This window comes from Lolium perenne, chromosome 5, assembly GCF_019359855.2.
Source record: "Lolium perenne isolate Kyuss_39 chromosome 5, Kyuss_2.0, whole genome shotgun sequence".
Lineage (NCBI taxonomy): Eukaryota > Viridiplantae > Streptophyta > Magnoliopsida > Poales > Poaceae > Lolium > Lolium perenne.
In genome coordinates, this window is record NC_067248.2 from 174,371,345 (window position 1) to 174,386,768 (window position 15,424).

A 15,424-nucleotide genomic window follows, 5' to 3' on the forward strand; every position below is an offset into this window, starting at 1 on the left:
GGTTCGTGTAATCCTACGCAATGGTGTTCATCATCCAACAAAAGAGTGTAGAGTCTAGCATCTATCTATTTATTTATGTGATCAATGTTGAGAGTGTCCACTAGTGAAAGTATGATCCCTAGGCCTTGTTCCTAAATACTGAAATCACTGCTTGTTTACTGTTTTACTATGTTTCTACTGCCTGCAATATTACCACCATCAACTACACGCCAGCAAGCACTTTTCTGGCACCGTTGCTACTGCTCATACTTATTCATACCACCTGTATTTCACTATCTCTTCGCCGAACTAGTGCACCTATTAGGTGTGTTGGGGACACAAGAGACTTCTTGCTTTGTGGTTGCAGGGTTGCATGAGAGGGATATCTTTGACCTCTTCCTCCCTGAGATCGATAAACCTTGGGTGATCCACTTAAGGGAAACTTGCTGCTGTTCTACAAACCTCTGCTCTTGGAGGCCCAACACTGTCTACAAGAATAGAAGCTCCCGTAGACATCAGGGGGTTCCGTCGCGGTCACCCACGCCGGAAGTCGGGAGGGTGACGGCGGAAACTGTACCCGCTGGATGGGCACGCCCTGGGGCAGCGAGGCGGGGCCCGCGCTGGGGGCCGGCTGCCATGACGCCTACGGCGGCGGCGGCGGTGAGGCCGGGGGCAGAGCAGGCGCGCCCTGGCCGGTTAGGGCTGCCGGCGCGGCCGAGTAGGCGGCGAGGGCGGCGGCAGGGCGGCGTGGTCATCCCTGCGTCGATGAGGTACGGGCGGATGCCCTAGACGGCGGTGGCGAGGTCGCGGATGGCCGTCGATTTCTCTTGCTTTGCGAGAGGAGGGCGGCGCCGGCGACATCTGCCAGGGGCGCCGCGTCGCCCGTGGAGGGCGGCGGCAGGTCCGCGGCGGCGAAGGAGGCCGGCGGCGTCTCGGAGGCGGCGGCGGTGGTGGCAGTGGGCTGGCTCGAAGACATGATCGTAGAGGTCTCCAATACCAAATTGGTAAGATCTGTGATCCTACCAGGCCGGTTACGTAAATTGTAGGGGTGGAAGTGTGCTGGACGAGGGAGAGGTAGACGACGCCGGCGGCTGGCCGCCGTCGCGAGGTTGGAGGAAGGCGGCGCAAGGGAAGAAGCGGCGGCTAGGGCAGGGAAGACCGACTCCTCAAGGAGTCGGCAATAACGATCTATAAGATCTATTTATTGCTTGCTCTTTCACGTAGCTATTACAGGGATATAAATAGGCTAATAACCTAAAGATAAATGGGCTAAGCCCCTAATTTAGGCCCACTAATGGGCTTCTTCCTGCTATAAGATAAACCGGTCATAACAATATGTCAAGTATATAATCGATCTCAACATAGTACACAATATTCATCGGATCCTAGTAAACACAACATGTAGCATTACATAAGGATGATCTTAATCATGTAGGGCATCTCACAAGATCTAAACATGAGGCACAAATTGGAGAAGACCACCATCTAGCTACTGCAATGGACCCATGGTCCAGGGATGAACTACTTAGGCATCACCTCGGAGGTGGGCATGGAGATGTAGATGCCTCCGGTGATGATACCCCCCTCCGGCAGGGTGTCGGGAAAAGCTTCAGAACCCTCCCGAGCTAGGGTCTGCAATGACGGCCGCAACAGAACTTTTCGTGGATGGAGGCTCGGATATTTAGGTTTTTCTCGAGATCGTGATTAAATAGGTGGAGGGGCGATGTCGGTGGAGGCTAGGAGGGCCCACATATATAAATTGGTGTAAAACAAGCATGGAGCATAAAAAATTATAGATACGTTTGAGACGTATCATGGGCCTTTGGTGATTTTAGCCTCAAGAGTGGACCAGCTAGACCTAGGTAAAATCCCATGTCTCACTGAGATATGGGTCCCACATATCACCCGGATATCCATGGGGCAAAACCTCTACCCATGCCCTCCCCATGACCTACCGAATATCCGCCCCAATGGAAATCCGTGTACATAATCGGCCCTCCCTACCCATGTCCGTTGGTCCGGATATCCGTGGATACCCGGATCCATGGATAAAATTGCCATCCTTAGGTTCAAATATGATGAAATGGAAGAAAAATCCTACTTTATGCGAACAAAGGCAATATATCAAAATATTTCCCGGCAAGAAAAAAAAAGGCATCTCATTGGAGGAGTTTAGTCAACGTTCTATATGTTTTACCAAGATTGTAGAAAAAACATGAGCATCTAGAAACAAAATCCATATCAATAGATCAACCATGAAATATAGTTTAATAATGTACTTATTATTATTATTTTAATCAAACTTTGCAAGATCTGATGTTTGACTGAATTTTACACCTTATATTCTTGGAAATAGAGGTAGTATGCGCTAGGCCACTCATGCTCGTGGGTACAAGTGGTGATCACTCCCTACCATGACAAGCGCCCTTGTTCACATGCCCGTGAGAAATCCAAGGTCACATTATGTCAAACGAATGTGCTTGAAAAATAAAAATTTATCAAAAGGAAATTTAACATTTTCAATAAGGGAATAAACAGTGACTAAATTTATCCAAGGTCACATTATGTCAAACGAATGTGCTTGCATGTATCCCTAGGTCGTAAATTTGACCATGATAATACACGATATAGATTGCACAAAATATATCGCTAAAAGTATTTTATGTTGTACAATTGATATCATGTTGGCCAAGTTAACAATCTAGAAATACGCGTGAGACATGTGACCAGGGAACAAAAGAGACAACTTTAACTCCATGGGGTCTTCGTGGAGAACGAGAATTTCTACGCCTTCGTATTTTCAGTAGACAGACTGCGCGACATGCCCCGGGAACAATATGCAATTTGGGTTGACCGCCTTGCTCGTCGCCAAGGTCTAGCCACCACTGTTTCCGTTGCTGGTGGAGAATACGAAGGACTTGGCATGCCACCGTCGTAGAGCGTGACTATTATCCTATAGTTTGTCAGGCTGATGCGTCCACCGGCCTCAGCATTGCTATCGAACAGGAACGCGCTGAGGAATGTCAATATTATCTGTTATGTCATGTGAAAATCTAATAATTTATGGGGTGATATGCAGAACTGTATTGAACTTAAAAACTAAGGTGGGAGGTCATTTTGTAAAAAAAAAATAGCAAAAATGGATTTTTGGATCCCATCCGAGGTCATTCTCACGTGTTTCTTCTATGAAACATGTTGACAGCGAAATGTATTACTATTTCTGTCAATTAGGTACTAGTTATATAGGGAGGAAAAGCATTTCAATTTTTTTTCTTGTATGTATGTTTTCTTCTTTATATACGATGGGCTGTACCCCCGTCAGCAGATGGTTTAAAAAATTGTAGTTTCTTTTCACTAGTGATTGTCTAAAAAAAATCCGTGAAATGTATTGTTGAATTATGCATGACCCCTGATTGAATCATGTATGAATATTGTGTGAAAATTATTATATGAAATATTGTATGCTTATTGTGTGAATATTGTTGAAACATGTTTGAATCTGTAACTTAATCATGAACGAAATCTTATGTGGAAGTTTGTTAGTTATCTTGGTGGAATTTTGTTAAATATCATGGTGAAAATTTGTTAAGTATATGACGTTTTTTTTCTGAATATTTCTGTGATGTAACATTGTTGAAAAATATTAATGTTGAATCCTTATAAAGTTTCTTAGAAATGTGTGATTTATTTTAAGATATGAATCGTGTAAAAACTGAGATAGTTAAATTGAATATGTGGTGAAACTTTCATTTATCTTGGAAAACTAGTACAAATATTCCTCCGTAACTAATCTGTAGAAATTATTAAAATGGAATGGTAATACTATTTAAAAATCTGTGATGTATATCTAGGTGTTAATCATGTGAAAATCTAATAAGTTATGTGATGATATGCAAAACTGTATTTAACTTAAAAAGTAAGGTGCGACGGTTGTTTTGTAACAAAAATAGCACAAATCTCCAAATAGCCAACGGTAGATAATGTTGGAGGCCCTTGTGACATCGAAAGATGCATTTCTCCAATAAACCGCTGGTTCACGGTAAGCAAGCTCTGATTGTTGGAGGCCATGGCAGCTGGTACATGTGCGCCGGCCCGTGATACTCGTTCCCGTCGAGCGTGACGTGCTTAAACTCCATGGTGGCGAGGTCAACGGAGACGAGCCCCATGCCTTCCTTTGTCCCCAACGTGATGGATCCCTCTGCGACCGAGACAATCTTGTGTAGGATGAACTCACCATCATCAACTTGTACCTGGGGGACCAACTGCGGCAGTTGGATAGTCTTCTCTTCAACCCAATCATCGCTGCCCTCCGCTTGTATGAAGATCATGAGGTGCTTCTGGTACGGTAGCAGGAGAACAATGCGCACTGTACCATCGTGACAGCGCACGAACCCAGACATTGAACACACGACGTAGCATGCGTACAGGGGGAACAAAATAGACAGCTTTAACTCCATGGTATCTTTGTCAAGAACGAGAATTTCCGCGCCATCGGTAGTCCAGTAGACAGACTCCGCGACATGCCCCGCGAACAATATGCAACTCGGGTTGACCGACTTGCTCGTCACCAAGGTCCAGCCGCCACGGTTACCGTTGGTGGTGGAGAATACGAAGGAGCTGGCCAAGCCATGGTTATTGAGAGTGACTATTATCCTAAAGTTTGTCAGGCCGATGCGTCCACCGGCCTCGTCGGCATCGCCATCGAGCAGGAACGCGCCGAGGAATTGGCTGCCGTGAAACGCGGGTACAGAGATTGCCCTGCTGCAGCGTCGTGCCATGGGATCGCAGACCACGAGGTGGCGGAGCCGTGGCCAGAATTTCTCCTCAGTGCGCTCGTAGAGGAGCAGCATGCCGCCTCGGCTGTCGGCCATGTCCCAGAAGCCACCGCGGCCGGTCGGGAGGAAGTTGAGAGAGAAGCGCTGTGATTGCAGGTGGACGGTGGTGTCCGCTGATGGGGATACTGCGAAGACAGGATTGGAGCCCGGTGGGAACGACCTACGCTTATCGACGCGGTAGTGACCGACGACGACTGGACGCGGGTGGAGAACTCGGAAGCGTCGGAGGAAGCCGCTTTTGGCGACAATGCGGCGCCAACGTTTGCAGGTGCACGCGACACGGATGAGGTGGAGCGAAGAAGCGAGGCGCAGGAATACTAGTTCGAGCAGCTCGTCGGGGACATCGTCGACCACGGTGGTAGGCGACGGCGCCGTGTTCTCCCAGTGGTCTCCAATGCATCTGCCCACCGGAAACTCTGTTCGGGATTTCTTCATGGTAGTATTAGGTTTCGCGCACGGATCACACGCACGCAAAACTTTGGCCGGCCAAAAGGTACGTCTAGTTTCAGGCTTAGACGCCCTTGGTTGTGACTCGAACGAGACCTAAACCATGGTATATACTCCGTACTATGCAAAGCCGATTACTACTTGTATGCTAACCGGGGAGCAAACCAAAAGCTCTACGCAAGCCTTGCTGACTCCATACCGGACTAGACTCTACCCAGTACTCCTAAACTCAGACACGACTTCTTAACTGAGGCAATATTATTTCCAGGGCGTTTCTTCAGTACCCAGTATACTCCTAATTAGGGGTGGGGAGAGTACCAGTCAAATCTGACCATTGGTTCAAAAGGGCACTACCGTCTTTTTTGCTTCGGAATTAGGGCATCTCCAACGGGACGACGCAAACGGATCCTGAACGACCGTTTGCATCCGCGGATGATAAATACGTCTGGACCCTGCTCCAGTGGCCCGACGCAGTAACCTGGGCACTTATTTGCTGCCACCCACTCACCCCACTACTCCTCTCACACAGCCCAACCCTTCTCCCAACCCAGCTCATTTTTGCCCCTTTCTACCCCAAGTTTAGCCAATTTGACCAAAGAAATTAATTTTTTTTTGAGCAAATCTTCCCTTCCTACACGCATCTCCCACATCCCTATGTAGATATAGATCTATCTATCCAGCATTGACCGTTCAATCTAGATCTAAAAATAGGAACCCATATATACGTCGTGGTCGGAGTGACGGCTCGATCTCGTCTACTAATATATCAACCAAATAGGTAATTAATGAACAAATTGCGGAATGAAATCGCATATTGGAACTTCGAAGCAAAGCGTGTGTGGCATATATATGTTGTGTTTTTGTCGGCGACCGAACGATTTGATGAGATGAAAATGAGTAGCCAACGTTGCGCCGAAATGTTAACTCGTCAAGTTTCCGTTTCGGCACATTTCTGGCGCTCCTAGGTCCTAATTTGTACGAAGGTCATGCCAAATTTTTCCGTGAAATTTACCGACGGGTGCATGGTTCTTATCAATTATATATCTTACCGTGCATGCGATAATGGTCATCAAGATGAGTGAGTGTAGGGATTCGTAGCATAAAAAACAAAAAAATTCCTACCGCAAGAAACGAATAACAAGCCAGGATCTAATCTAGTAGATGGTACAAATGAGGTGAAGATCATCATACCCCATCTCTCTCTACCACCGGCGCGCCTATATCTCACGGCAAAAGGTTAGTCACGGCAATGCCCAGCGTCGTTGCCGTGCTTCTAATTTTTGCCGTGCGATGTTTTGGTCCATTTTCGTGCAAGGTTCTTTGCCGTGCGCTGTCTTCGGCCATTGTCGTGCATCGTTTTTTTGTCGTGCGATCGTGTCTGTCTTTGTCGTGCGCCATTTCTTTGTCGTGCTTTTTCTGGATGCGGACCAAAAATTGACTGCACGGTAGTGCCTGTTTTTTCCGTAGTGATTCTGAAACCTGTGTGAGGTGACTCTAAATTTTGAAAATTATAAAACGAAGCTCGCTGTCTGACTCCCGCAAGAAATAAATCGTCTCTACATGAAAAATGTAAAGCGGCGTCGAGCTTTTTTTTTGAACAAGAACAGGGCCTAGAAGGCCCCAGAGATTCCATTAGTTCACACGTGGCGGGTACAAATTTACAGAGAGGTCCTTTGGCTTCTTTTGCACAGAAAAACCAGAATTTGAAGTAAGACCCTCTCGATTTACAAAGCACACCCTGAGACAAAAACTAAAAACGCAATCAGGTCCCTGGGCGCCTTCGCCACCCATCGCCGGCGACCTCAAGACGATGCCGTTGAGATACGATGCCAGGATGCTTGACAGCATGCTTCCGGCAAAGCTCTTGATCCGCCAGCCACTCCTCCTCCTCCGGGGACGAACCACTTGTTGGTGGAGAAGCGTCAAGGCTTGACGAACAGAGCACAGAAGGGCCTCCGTGATGGAGGTTGAAGATGGGCCGCTTCGTCGGCCAAAGATCGCGTCGTCGCTGATTGACACCGCGTGTTCCGCTTGAAGGAGCTCTTGCACAGAGCCTCCATAGCACCCCGCAGGCAGAAGTCGATGAAGAAGGGCAGGCTGCGCATCACCACTGCTTCTCCCCTAGCCACCACGGCAAGCAAGAAGAAGCTGCAGCTTAGCAACCGCCAGCCGCACGCCGCATCGACAGAGAGGACCAGATCCTCTTCCTCGATCCAAAATCAGCGCGCTGTGCTTCAGCTCCTCCTCGCCACCAAGGCCGGCGAGGAGCAAAGCAAAAGCGCACCTAGCAGCTCCGCGAAGAAGCCCCACCTCGCCTCCACGACCGGCCAGGGGCACTCCATCTTCACTGCCGAGGGAGAGAGAAGAACCAGCCGCCGCAGATTTATTGAAGAAGACGGCTCCACTCCTCGCCACCTCTCCCTCCGACCATCGGAGCAGAGAGAGAGAAAGCAGCAGCCCTAGATAGATCGAGATCCGGCGGCGAGGATCTCGACCACCGCCTTTGTTGTGGGTATACTTTATGGGTATATCAACGGCATGGCCTAGATCCGGCAAGCCCGGGTGGCCCACAGACGGTGATGTGGCATGTGGCCCATCGGGCAGCCCAGTTGCTGTAGATCCTGAATTATGAAGTCCAGCCCAGGAACAGGAAGCCGGATCCCAACCGACCTACGGAGGAGGCCGGATCCGTGAAGGCCCATGAAGTATCCGGATCCAGCACGTTCTTAGAGGAAGGCGGATCCTTGACGTACACGGCAAGACTTTGTACCGTAGTTAGGAAACTTGTATTCCGGCTAGGACTCTCAGTGTAAACCCTAGATCCGTGCGCATTTATAAGACGGATCCCGGGAGCCCTAGAGGCATAACCACAACTCATTGTAACAATGCGAAAGCGCCCAGATAATTCCAGACAAGCAGCAGTAGGCCCTGTCATCGTGCAGGTGTTCCGAAGCTGGGTAAATCGCGTACCACCGTCCCGTGTGCACTCCGCCCTATGGCCCCTACTTCTTCTCCCCCTCGTGAGGATCCCTCCTCCGAGGCACCGTCGAATAGGCAACGACAGTTGGCGCCAACCGTGGGGCCAGCGGCGTCTGGAGGCCGGAACCGGGAGGGTTCCGCCATGGGAAGCTACGACGATGATGTCTACTGACGTGGGCATTACCCTTCGGGTAACCGACATTGCCCTATCCTGTATTAACTAATTGGAGGCCCATGAAGACACTTGGAGGCGAGATGGGCCACTTGGGCGGCGCACCAGAAAAATCCTTGACGGGCAAGACAAGGAAGCAGCCGAACAAGGAAAGATTAGATTCAAAACTGCTGTAAACCTAGTCGTACTCGGTTAGATCTCTTGAGACCTGGCCTCCTATATAAAGGCCAGGAGAGGGGCTGCCGAGGGACAGAATCAATCTTAGCAGCCTTAGCCACCAAAAAGTCTAGAGCTAGGTCGCCGCAGCGCTTAGCCTCTCGACGAGATCTCAGCCGAACCCATTATCTTCATAATCAAGAACAGACAGGCAGGACGTAAGGGTTTTACCTCATCGAGGGCCCGGAACCTGGGTAAATCGCTCTCCCCGCTTGTCTGTGAACCGATGTCTCATGTCAGCTTGCAGGATTCCGTCAACCCTAAGCTCCAATCGGAGGGCATTGCCGAGGAGTACCCTCAACAATTGGCACCGTCTGTGGGAAGCCTGTCGGGACCAGGCAAGTCATCGGCAGCACCAGTCACGTCCGCGGCGTTCCAACTCGAATCACCGACGCCAGCAGAATCAAGAGATTCAATCCGCTGCGGGTCCTTCGAGTTTGTGCCGTACCAGAAGCGCCTCACTTGATCCCTGCAGGATCGTCTGGCAGCATGGATGCCACCTTCGGTGGTGTCCACTTCATCATCGACTCCGGAGGTTTCCTTCGCCTCCCTAGGACCAGCGCATCCGGCCTGAAGGCCGCGGTCCCGTAAAGCGTTCCTCCAATGGCAACCCTAAAAATTCCACCCAGGAGCATACAAGAAAGCAACCAAGGAAGTTTCGACGTTACGTCAGGACGAAGGAAAAGACGAAGGGACTCGCACCGCGAGGAGGAAGGATGAACAGCAGCTCACCTTCGGCAGGCCGAGCAAGGATACCACAACACGTTATCAATCAAGGGTCGTACTCGTTCGCCGTATCTATCGGCGACAGAGCAGCTTGAGGCGCCATGTTACCTCCACTCTTACATCGATCCGAAGGATGGTCGAGAGAAATCTAGTCATTTGTTAAGGAATTGCCGGCACTTTCTGGAAATTCGGCAGTTCTGCGATGACCTCAGAGCCGAGGCCATGTCGAGAGTTCACGCAATGGAGAGAAGGGCAGGGTCCTACACCTACCCAATAGAACCATATGTACCGGAGCCATACGTACCAGCAGGAGGAGGCGAGCATGTACCAACTGAGGTGTTTCCGGAACCGTGCGGGCAAGTCAACATGATCCATAAAACCAGCTTTTCGAAGAGGGAGATCAAGAAGTTCTCCCGGGAAGTAAAGTATGCGGAAGTCGCCATGGTCGACACACCCGACTTCATCGACTTGTCAGATCAGAGTATTTCCTTCAGCAGGGCGGATCACCCGAAAGCTGTTCCGAGGCCTGGCCACGCAGCTCTTGTTCTTGAAGCGCAGATCGGAGGATACAATATGAGCAAAGTATACATGGATGGAGGAAGCGGCCTGAACCTATTGTTCACCAGCACAATGAGAGCAATGGGTTTAACAGTCGATATGCTAAGAGAATCCGACACAGGATTCCACGGCATTATACCGACTCGACCCGCTTATTCTCTAGGAAAGACATCATTGGATGTGGTCTTCGGCACGCCCAGCAATTTCAGGAAAGAGAAGATCGAGTTCGAAGTAGTTGACTGGGAGTCTCAGTATCATGCCATCCTCGGCAAGCCCGGGTTTGCCAAATTCATGGCCGTACCTCACTATGCATACTTGAAACTGAAGATGCCAGGCAACAACGGGACCCCAATAACTGTCCATGGAAGCTTTGCTTGATCGGACAACTGCGACCGGGAGTTCTAGAAGATTGCCTCGAAGTTCGGAGCCAAGGAAGAACTCAACGCAATTGACACCGTTACAGATCACACGCAACCACCAGCCGACAACCGAAACGTGCGATCCGACGAGTTTGACGCTGCAAAGGAAGCCAAGAAGCTGCAGGTGCATCCCACTGACCCGAAGAAAACGGTCAATACATCGGCTGACCTTACTGGCGCATAGGAAGGCGCGCTCATCGAGTTCCTCCGTGAGCGCTGGGAGATATTTGCATGGGAACCATCCGACATGCCAGGTATCCCCAGGGAACTCGCTGAGCACGCCCTTAATGTTGACCCAACAGCCAAGCCGGTGCAGCAGTCAATGCGCCATTTTTCCGAACCAAAGAGGAGAGCAATTGGCGAAGAAGTCAGTCGACTCCGTAAAGCAGGATTCATTCGGGAGCTCAAGGAAGCCGAGTGGGTGGCCAACCCTGTCATGGTACCCAAGAAGGACACCACCGCTTTACACATGTGCATCGACTACACCAGCCTTAATAAACACTGTCCAAAAGACCACTTCCCGCTGCCTCGTATTGATCAGATAGTCGACTCCACAGCTGGATGCGATCGCCTCTCCTTCCTTGATGCATACTCCGGGTATAATCAGATCAAGCTGAAGAAAGAAGACCAGGAGCTAACCGCGTTCATCACCCTGCACGGCGTTTTCTGCTACAACGTCATGACCTTCGGGTTGAAAAACGCAGGAGCAACTTATCAACGTTGCATGCAGGCTTGCCTTGGAGAGCAGATTGGGAGGAACATCGAAGTTTACATTGACGACATCGTGGTGAAGACGAAGCACGCCGCCACCCTCATCGATGACTTACAGGAAACCTTCGACAACCTAGACTAGTATAAAATCAAGCTGAATCCCAAAAAATGTTTCTTCGGAGTGCCAGGGGGTCAGGTACTCGGGTACTTCATTTCAGCCAGGGGGATTGAAGCCAATCCTTTGAAGATCAAAGCTATTCTCGACATGGAGCCGCCAAAGAATCTGCACCAAGTGCAGCAATTGGCAGGACGACTGGCAGCGCTTAGTAGATTCATCGCCAAGCTGGGAGAAAAAGCTTTGCCTTTCTATAACCTGATGAAAAAGTCAGAAAAGTTCGAGTGGACAAAAGAGGCACATGAGTCCTTCGACAACCTGAAGAAAATCCTGTCGACGTCCCCAGTCCTCGTCACCCCGCGCGTAAAAGAAACGCTACTTATGTACATAGCCGCAACAGCACAAGTCTTCAGCAGCGTTTTGGTCGTCGAGCGAGAAGAGGCAGGAAAAGTCCACGGTGTTCAAAGGCCCGTTTACTACCTCAGTGAAGTACTCACACCCGCGAAGCAGAGATACCCTCATCATCAGAAGCTGGCGTATGCAGTATGGAAGTCGGCTCGCAAGCTGCGTCATTATTTCACGGAGCACCCGATTGTCGTTGTAAGTGAAGCGCCATTGAAGAACATAATGACTAACCCAGAAGCCACAGGTCGGGTGTCCCAATGGGCCATCGAGATAGCGCCACACGACATAACTTATGTTAATCGAACGGCGATAAAGTCCCAAGTCCTCCCAGATTTCGTGGCTGATTGGATCCAGTCGCAGACACCAGCGGCACCCGACATGTCGGGATCATGGACAATGTATTTCGACGGGTCAAAACGGAGCACGGGCGCAGGAGCAGGAGTGATATTGATATCACCACAGGGAGATAAGATGAAGTACATACTATGTATGAATTTCCCCCTGCCGACGAACAATGAAGCAGAGTATGAAGCGCTGCTGCACGGAATGAGGATGGCGAAAGCATGCGGGGCAACTCGCCTAGAAATCTACGGAGATTCAAACTTGGTGGTGCAGCAGTCGATGAACTTATGCGACGCGGTCAGCGACAACATGATCGCTTATCGAGAGTTGTATCAAAATATGGAAGCCAAGTTTGAAGGATGCGAGGTCAAACATATCGGCAGAGCCAGCAATGAGGAAGCCGACACTCTGGCGAATATCGGGTCCATGTGCTGCCCCATCCCAGACGGAGTGTTCTACGAAGTCATTGCCCAGCGATCGATAAAAGAGAAAGCTTCGGCACCTTCAAAACCGTCGACTGATGAATCAGTGGCGGGCCAGCAGCAAACTGTCGAAGAACCTTCACCTTCATCAGCGGAGCAATTCCTCCTCCTTGAGCCGCTATGGACCAAACCATTCCTAGCATACCTGACGAAGCAGGAGCTGCCGGAGGATTCTGTGGAAGCAAGGCGGATCATCAGACGGTCAAAGGCCTTCATTGTGGTTAATGCGAGCTTTACAAGCGTAGCATCTCAGGTATCCTCCAAAGGTGTATCTCCATTGACGATGGAAAAAGCACTATTGCGTGAGATACATTAAGGAACCTGCGGACACCATGCAGGAAGCAGGGCCCTTGTAGCAAAGGCCTTCAGGGCAGGATTTTACTGGAAAACAGCAGCGTCGGACGCTCGAGATCTAGTCATGAAATGTGACCCCTGTCAGCGCTTTTCTCCAAAGCCGCACGCCCCCGCAACAGATCTAATGACAATACCTCTAGCCTGGCCCTTTGCTCAGTGGGGACTCGACCAAGTTGGACCACTGCCGAGGTCGTCGCCTGGAGGGCACACGTATTTACTGGTCGCAGTCGACAAGTTCACTAAGTGGATCGAGGCAGTGCCCGTTCGAAACCAAAAGGCCGAAACAGCAGTTCAGTTTTTCAGAGGAATAACTTGTCGGTTTGGTATGCCCCACAGTATCGTCACAGACAACGGATCTAACTTTGACTCCAAAGAGTTCCGAAAGTTCTGCGACGACGGAGGAATCAAATTGAAGTTTGCATCAGTAAGCCACCCACAGACCAACGGGCAGGTGGGAAGGATCAACGGTCTAATAGGGGATGGCCTCAAGAAACGCCTTACAGGCGCGGCTGGAGCCTGGGTCAAGGAGCTACCATCTGTGCTATGGAGTTTGCGCACTACGCCTAACAGGTCGACTCAGTACACCCCGTTCTTCTTGGTGCATGGAGCCGAAGCAGTTCTACCAGCCGACGTTCGGTTCGAAGCTCCTCGGGTGATAGCGTACACAGAATCTTCTTCCAACATCGCGCTGCAGGATGTTGTGGACCTTCTCGACGAAGCACGAGATATTGCCTTGGCAAGAACGACGGTGTACCAACAGGCGTTGAGGAATTATCACAGCCGACGAATACGCAGTCGAAGCTTTAATATTGGGGATATGGTACTTTGGCTGAAGCAAGAAAGACCCTTGAAACTTGAATCCCCATGGGAAGGACCATACATCGTCACTGAAGTGATACCAGGAGGAGCATATCGGCTCAAAAACCCAGCTTCAGGAAAAGACATTGGGAATCCATGGAACATCGCACAGTTGCTACGGTTCTATACATAGGATACAATTGTTTTTACTTACTTGACAGCCCTTAAGGTTGCTTTTGCATTATGAATAAAGTTCTAATCAGGTTTTCTACCTTTTTCTTAATTCAGGCCCTACCACCCGAACATATTGTTTGGGGCCCCAACCATTGGCTCTTACTCCCATCGGGAGCGCTGGCCTAAAGAATACGCTTACACAGTGTGATATGCGTACAACACGCGTCCGTTGGGAACCCCAAGAGGAAGGTGTGATGCGTATAGCTGCAAGTTTTCCCTCAGTATGAAACCAAGGTTTATCGAACCAGTAGGAGCCAAGAAGCACGTTGAAGGTTGATGGCGGCGGGATGTAGTGCCGCGCAACACCAGGGATTCCGGCGCCAACGTGGAACCTGCACAACACAACCAAAGTACTTTGCCCCAACGAAACAGTGAGGTTGTCAATCTCACCGGCTTGCTGTAACAAAGGATTAGATGTATAGTGTGGATGATGATTGTTTGCAGAAAACAGAGAACAAACGATGGCAAAGAGATTGTATTTCAGTATAGAGAATTGGACCGGGGTCCACAGTTCACTAGAGGTGTCTCTCCCATAAGATAAACAGCATGTTGGGTGAACAAATTACAGTTGGGCAATTGACAAATAAAGAGGGCATGACCATGCACATACATATTATGATGAGTATTGTGAGATTTAATTGGGCATTACGACAAAGTACATAGACCGCTATCCAGCATGCATCTATGCCTAAAAAGTCCACCTTCAGGTTATCATCCGAACCCCCTCCAGTATTAAGTTGCTAACAACAGACAATTGCATTAAGTATTGCGCGTAATGTAATCAGTGACTATATCCTCGAACATAGCACCAATGTTTTATCCCTAGTGGCAACAGCACATCCATAATCTTAGAGATTTCTGTCACTTCCCCAGATTCACGGAGACATGAACCCACTATCGAGCATAAATACTCCCTCTTGGAGTTACAAGCATCTACTTGGCCAGAGCATCTACGAGTAACGGAGAGCATGCAAGATCATAAACAACAAATAGACATAACTTTGATAATCAACATAACAAGTATTCTCTATTCATCGGATCCCAACAAACGCAACATATAGAATTACAGATAGATGATCTTGATCATGTTAGGCAGCTCACAAGATCCGACAATTAAGCACAATGGGGAGAAGACAACCATCTAGCTACTGCTATGGACCCATAGTCCAGGGGTAGACTACTCACACATCACTCCGGAGGCGACCATGGCGGCGTAGAGTCCTCCGGGAGATGATTCCCCTCTCCGGCAGGGTGCCGGAGGCGATCTCCTGAATCCCCCGAGATGGGATTGGCGGCGGCGGCGTCTCTGGAAGGTTTTCCGTATCGTGGCTCTCGGTACTGGGGGTTTCGCGATGGAGGCTTTAAGTAGGCGGAAGGGCAGGTCAGGAGGCGGCACGAGGGGCCCACACCACAGGGCCGCGCGGCCAAGGGGGGGGGGGCGCCGCCCTAGGGTGTGGCCACCTCGTGGCCCCACTTCATCTCCTCTTCGGTCTTCTGGAAGCTTCGTGGCGAAATAGGACCCTGGGCGTTGATTTCGTCCAATTCCGAGAATATTTCGTTACTAGGATTTCTGAAACCAAAAACAGCAGAAAACAAAGAATCGGCTCTTCGGCATCTTGTTAATAGGTTAGTTCCAGAAAATGCACGAATAT

General features: G+C 49.7%; 1 protein-coding gene across 1 annotated transcript; it reads right to left on the reverse strand.

The window, feature by feature from the left end:
* Positions 1–4,013: 4,013 nt before the first annotated feature.
* LOC139831659 (uncharacterized) lies at positions 4,014–5,249 on the reverse strand. Its single transcript, XM_071820974.1, has one exon. The coding sequence runs from the start codon at positions 5,247–5,249 to the stop codon at positions 4,014–4,016; it is 1,236 nt and encodes a 411-aa protein (XP_071677075.1).
* Between the last annotated feature and the right edge of the window lie 10,175 nt (positions 5,250–15,424).

Bases quoted from the DNA above. Each gene is read 5' to 3' on its own strand.
- LOC139831659 (XM_071820974.1), bottom strand. From the start codon at position 5,249: ATGAAGAAATCCCGAACAGAGTTTCCGGTGGGCAGATGCATTGGAGAC.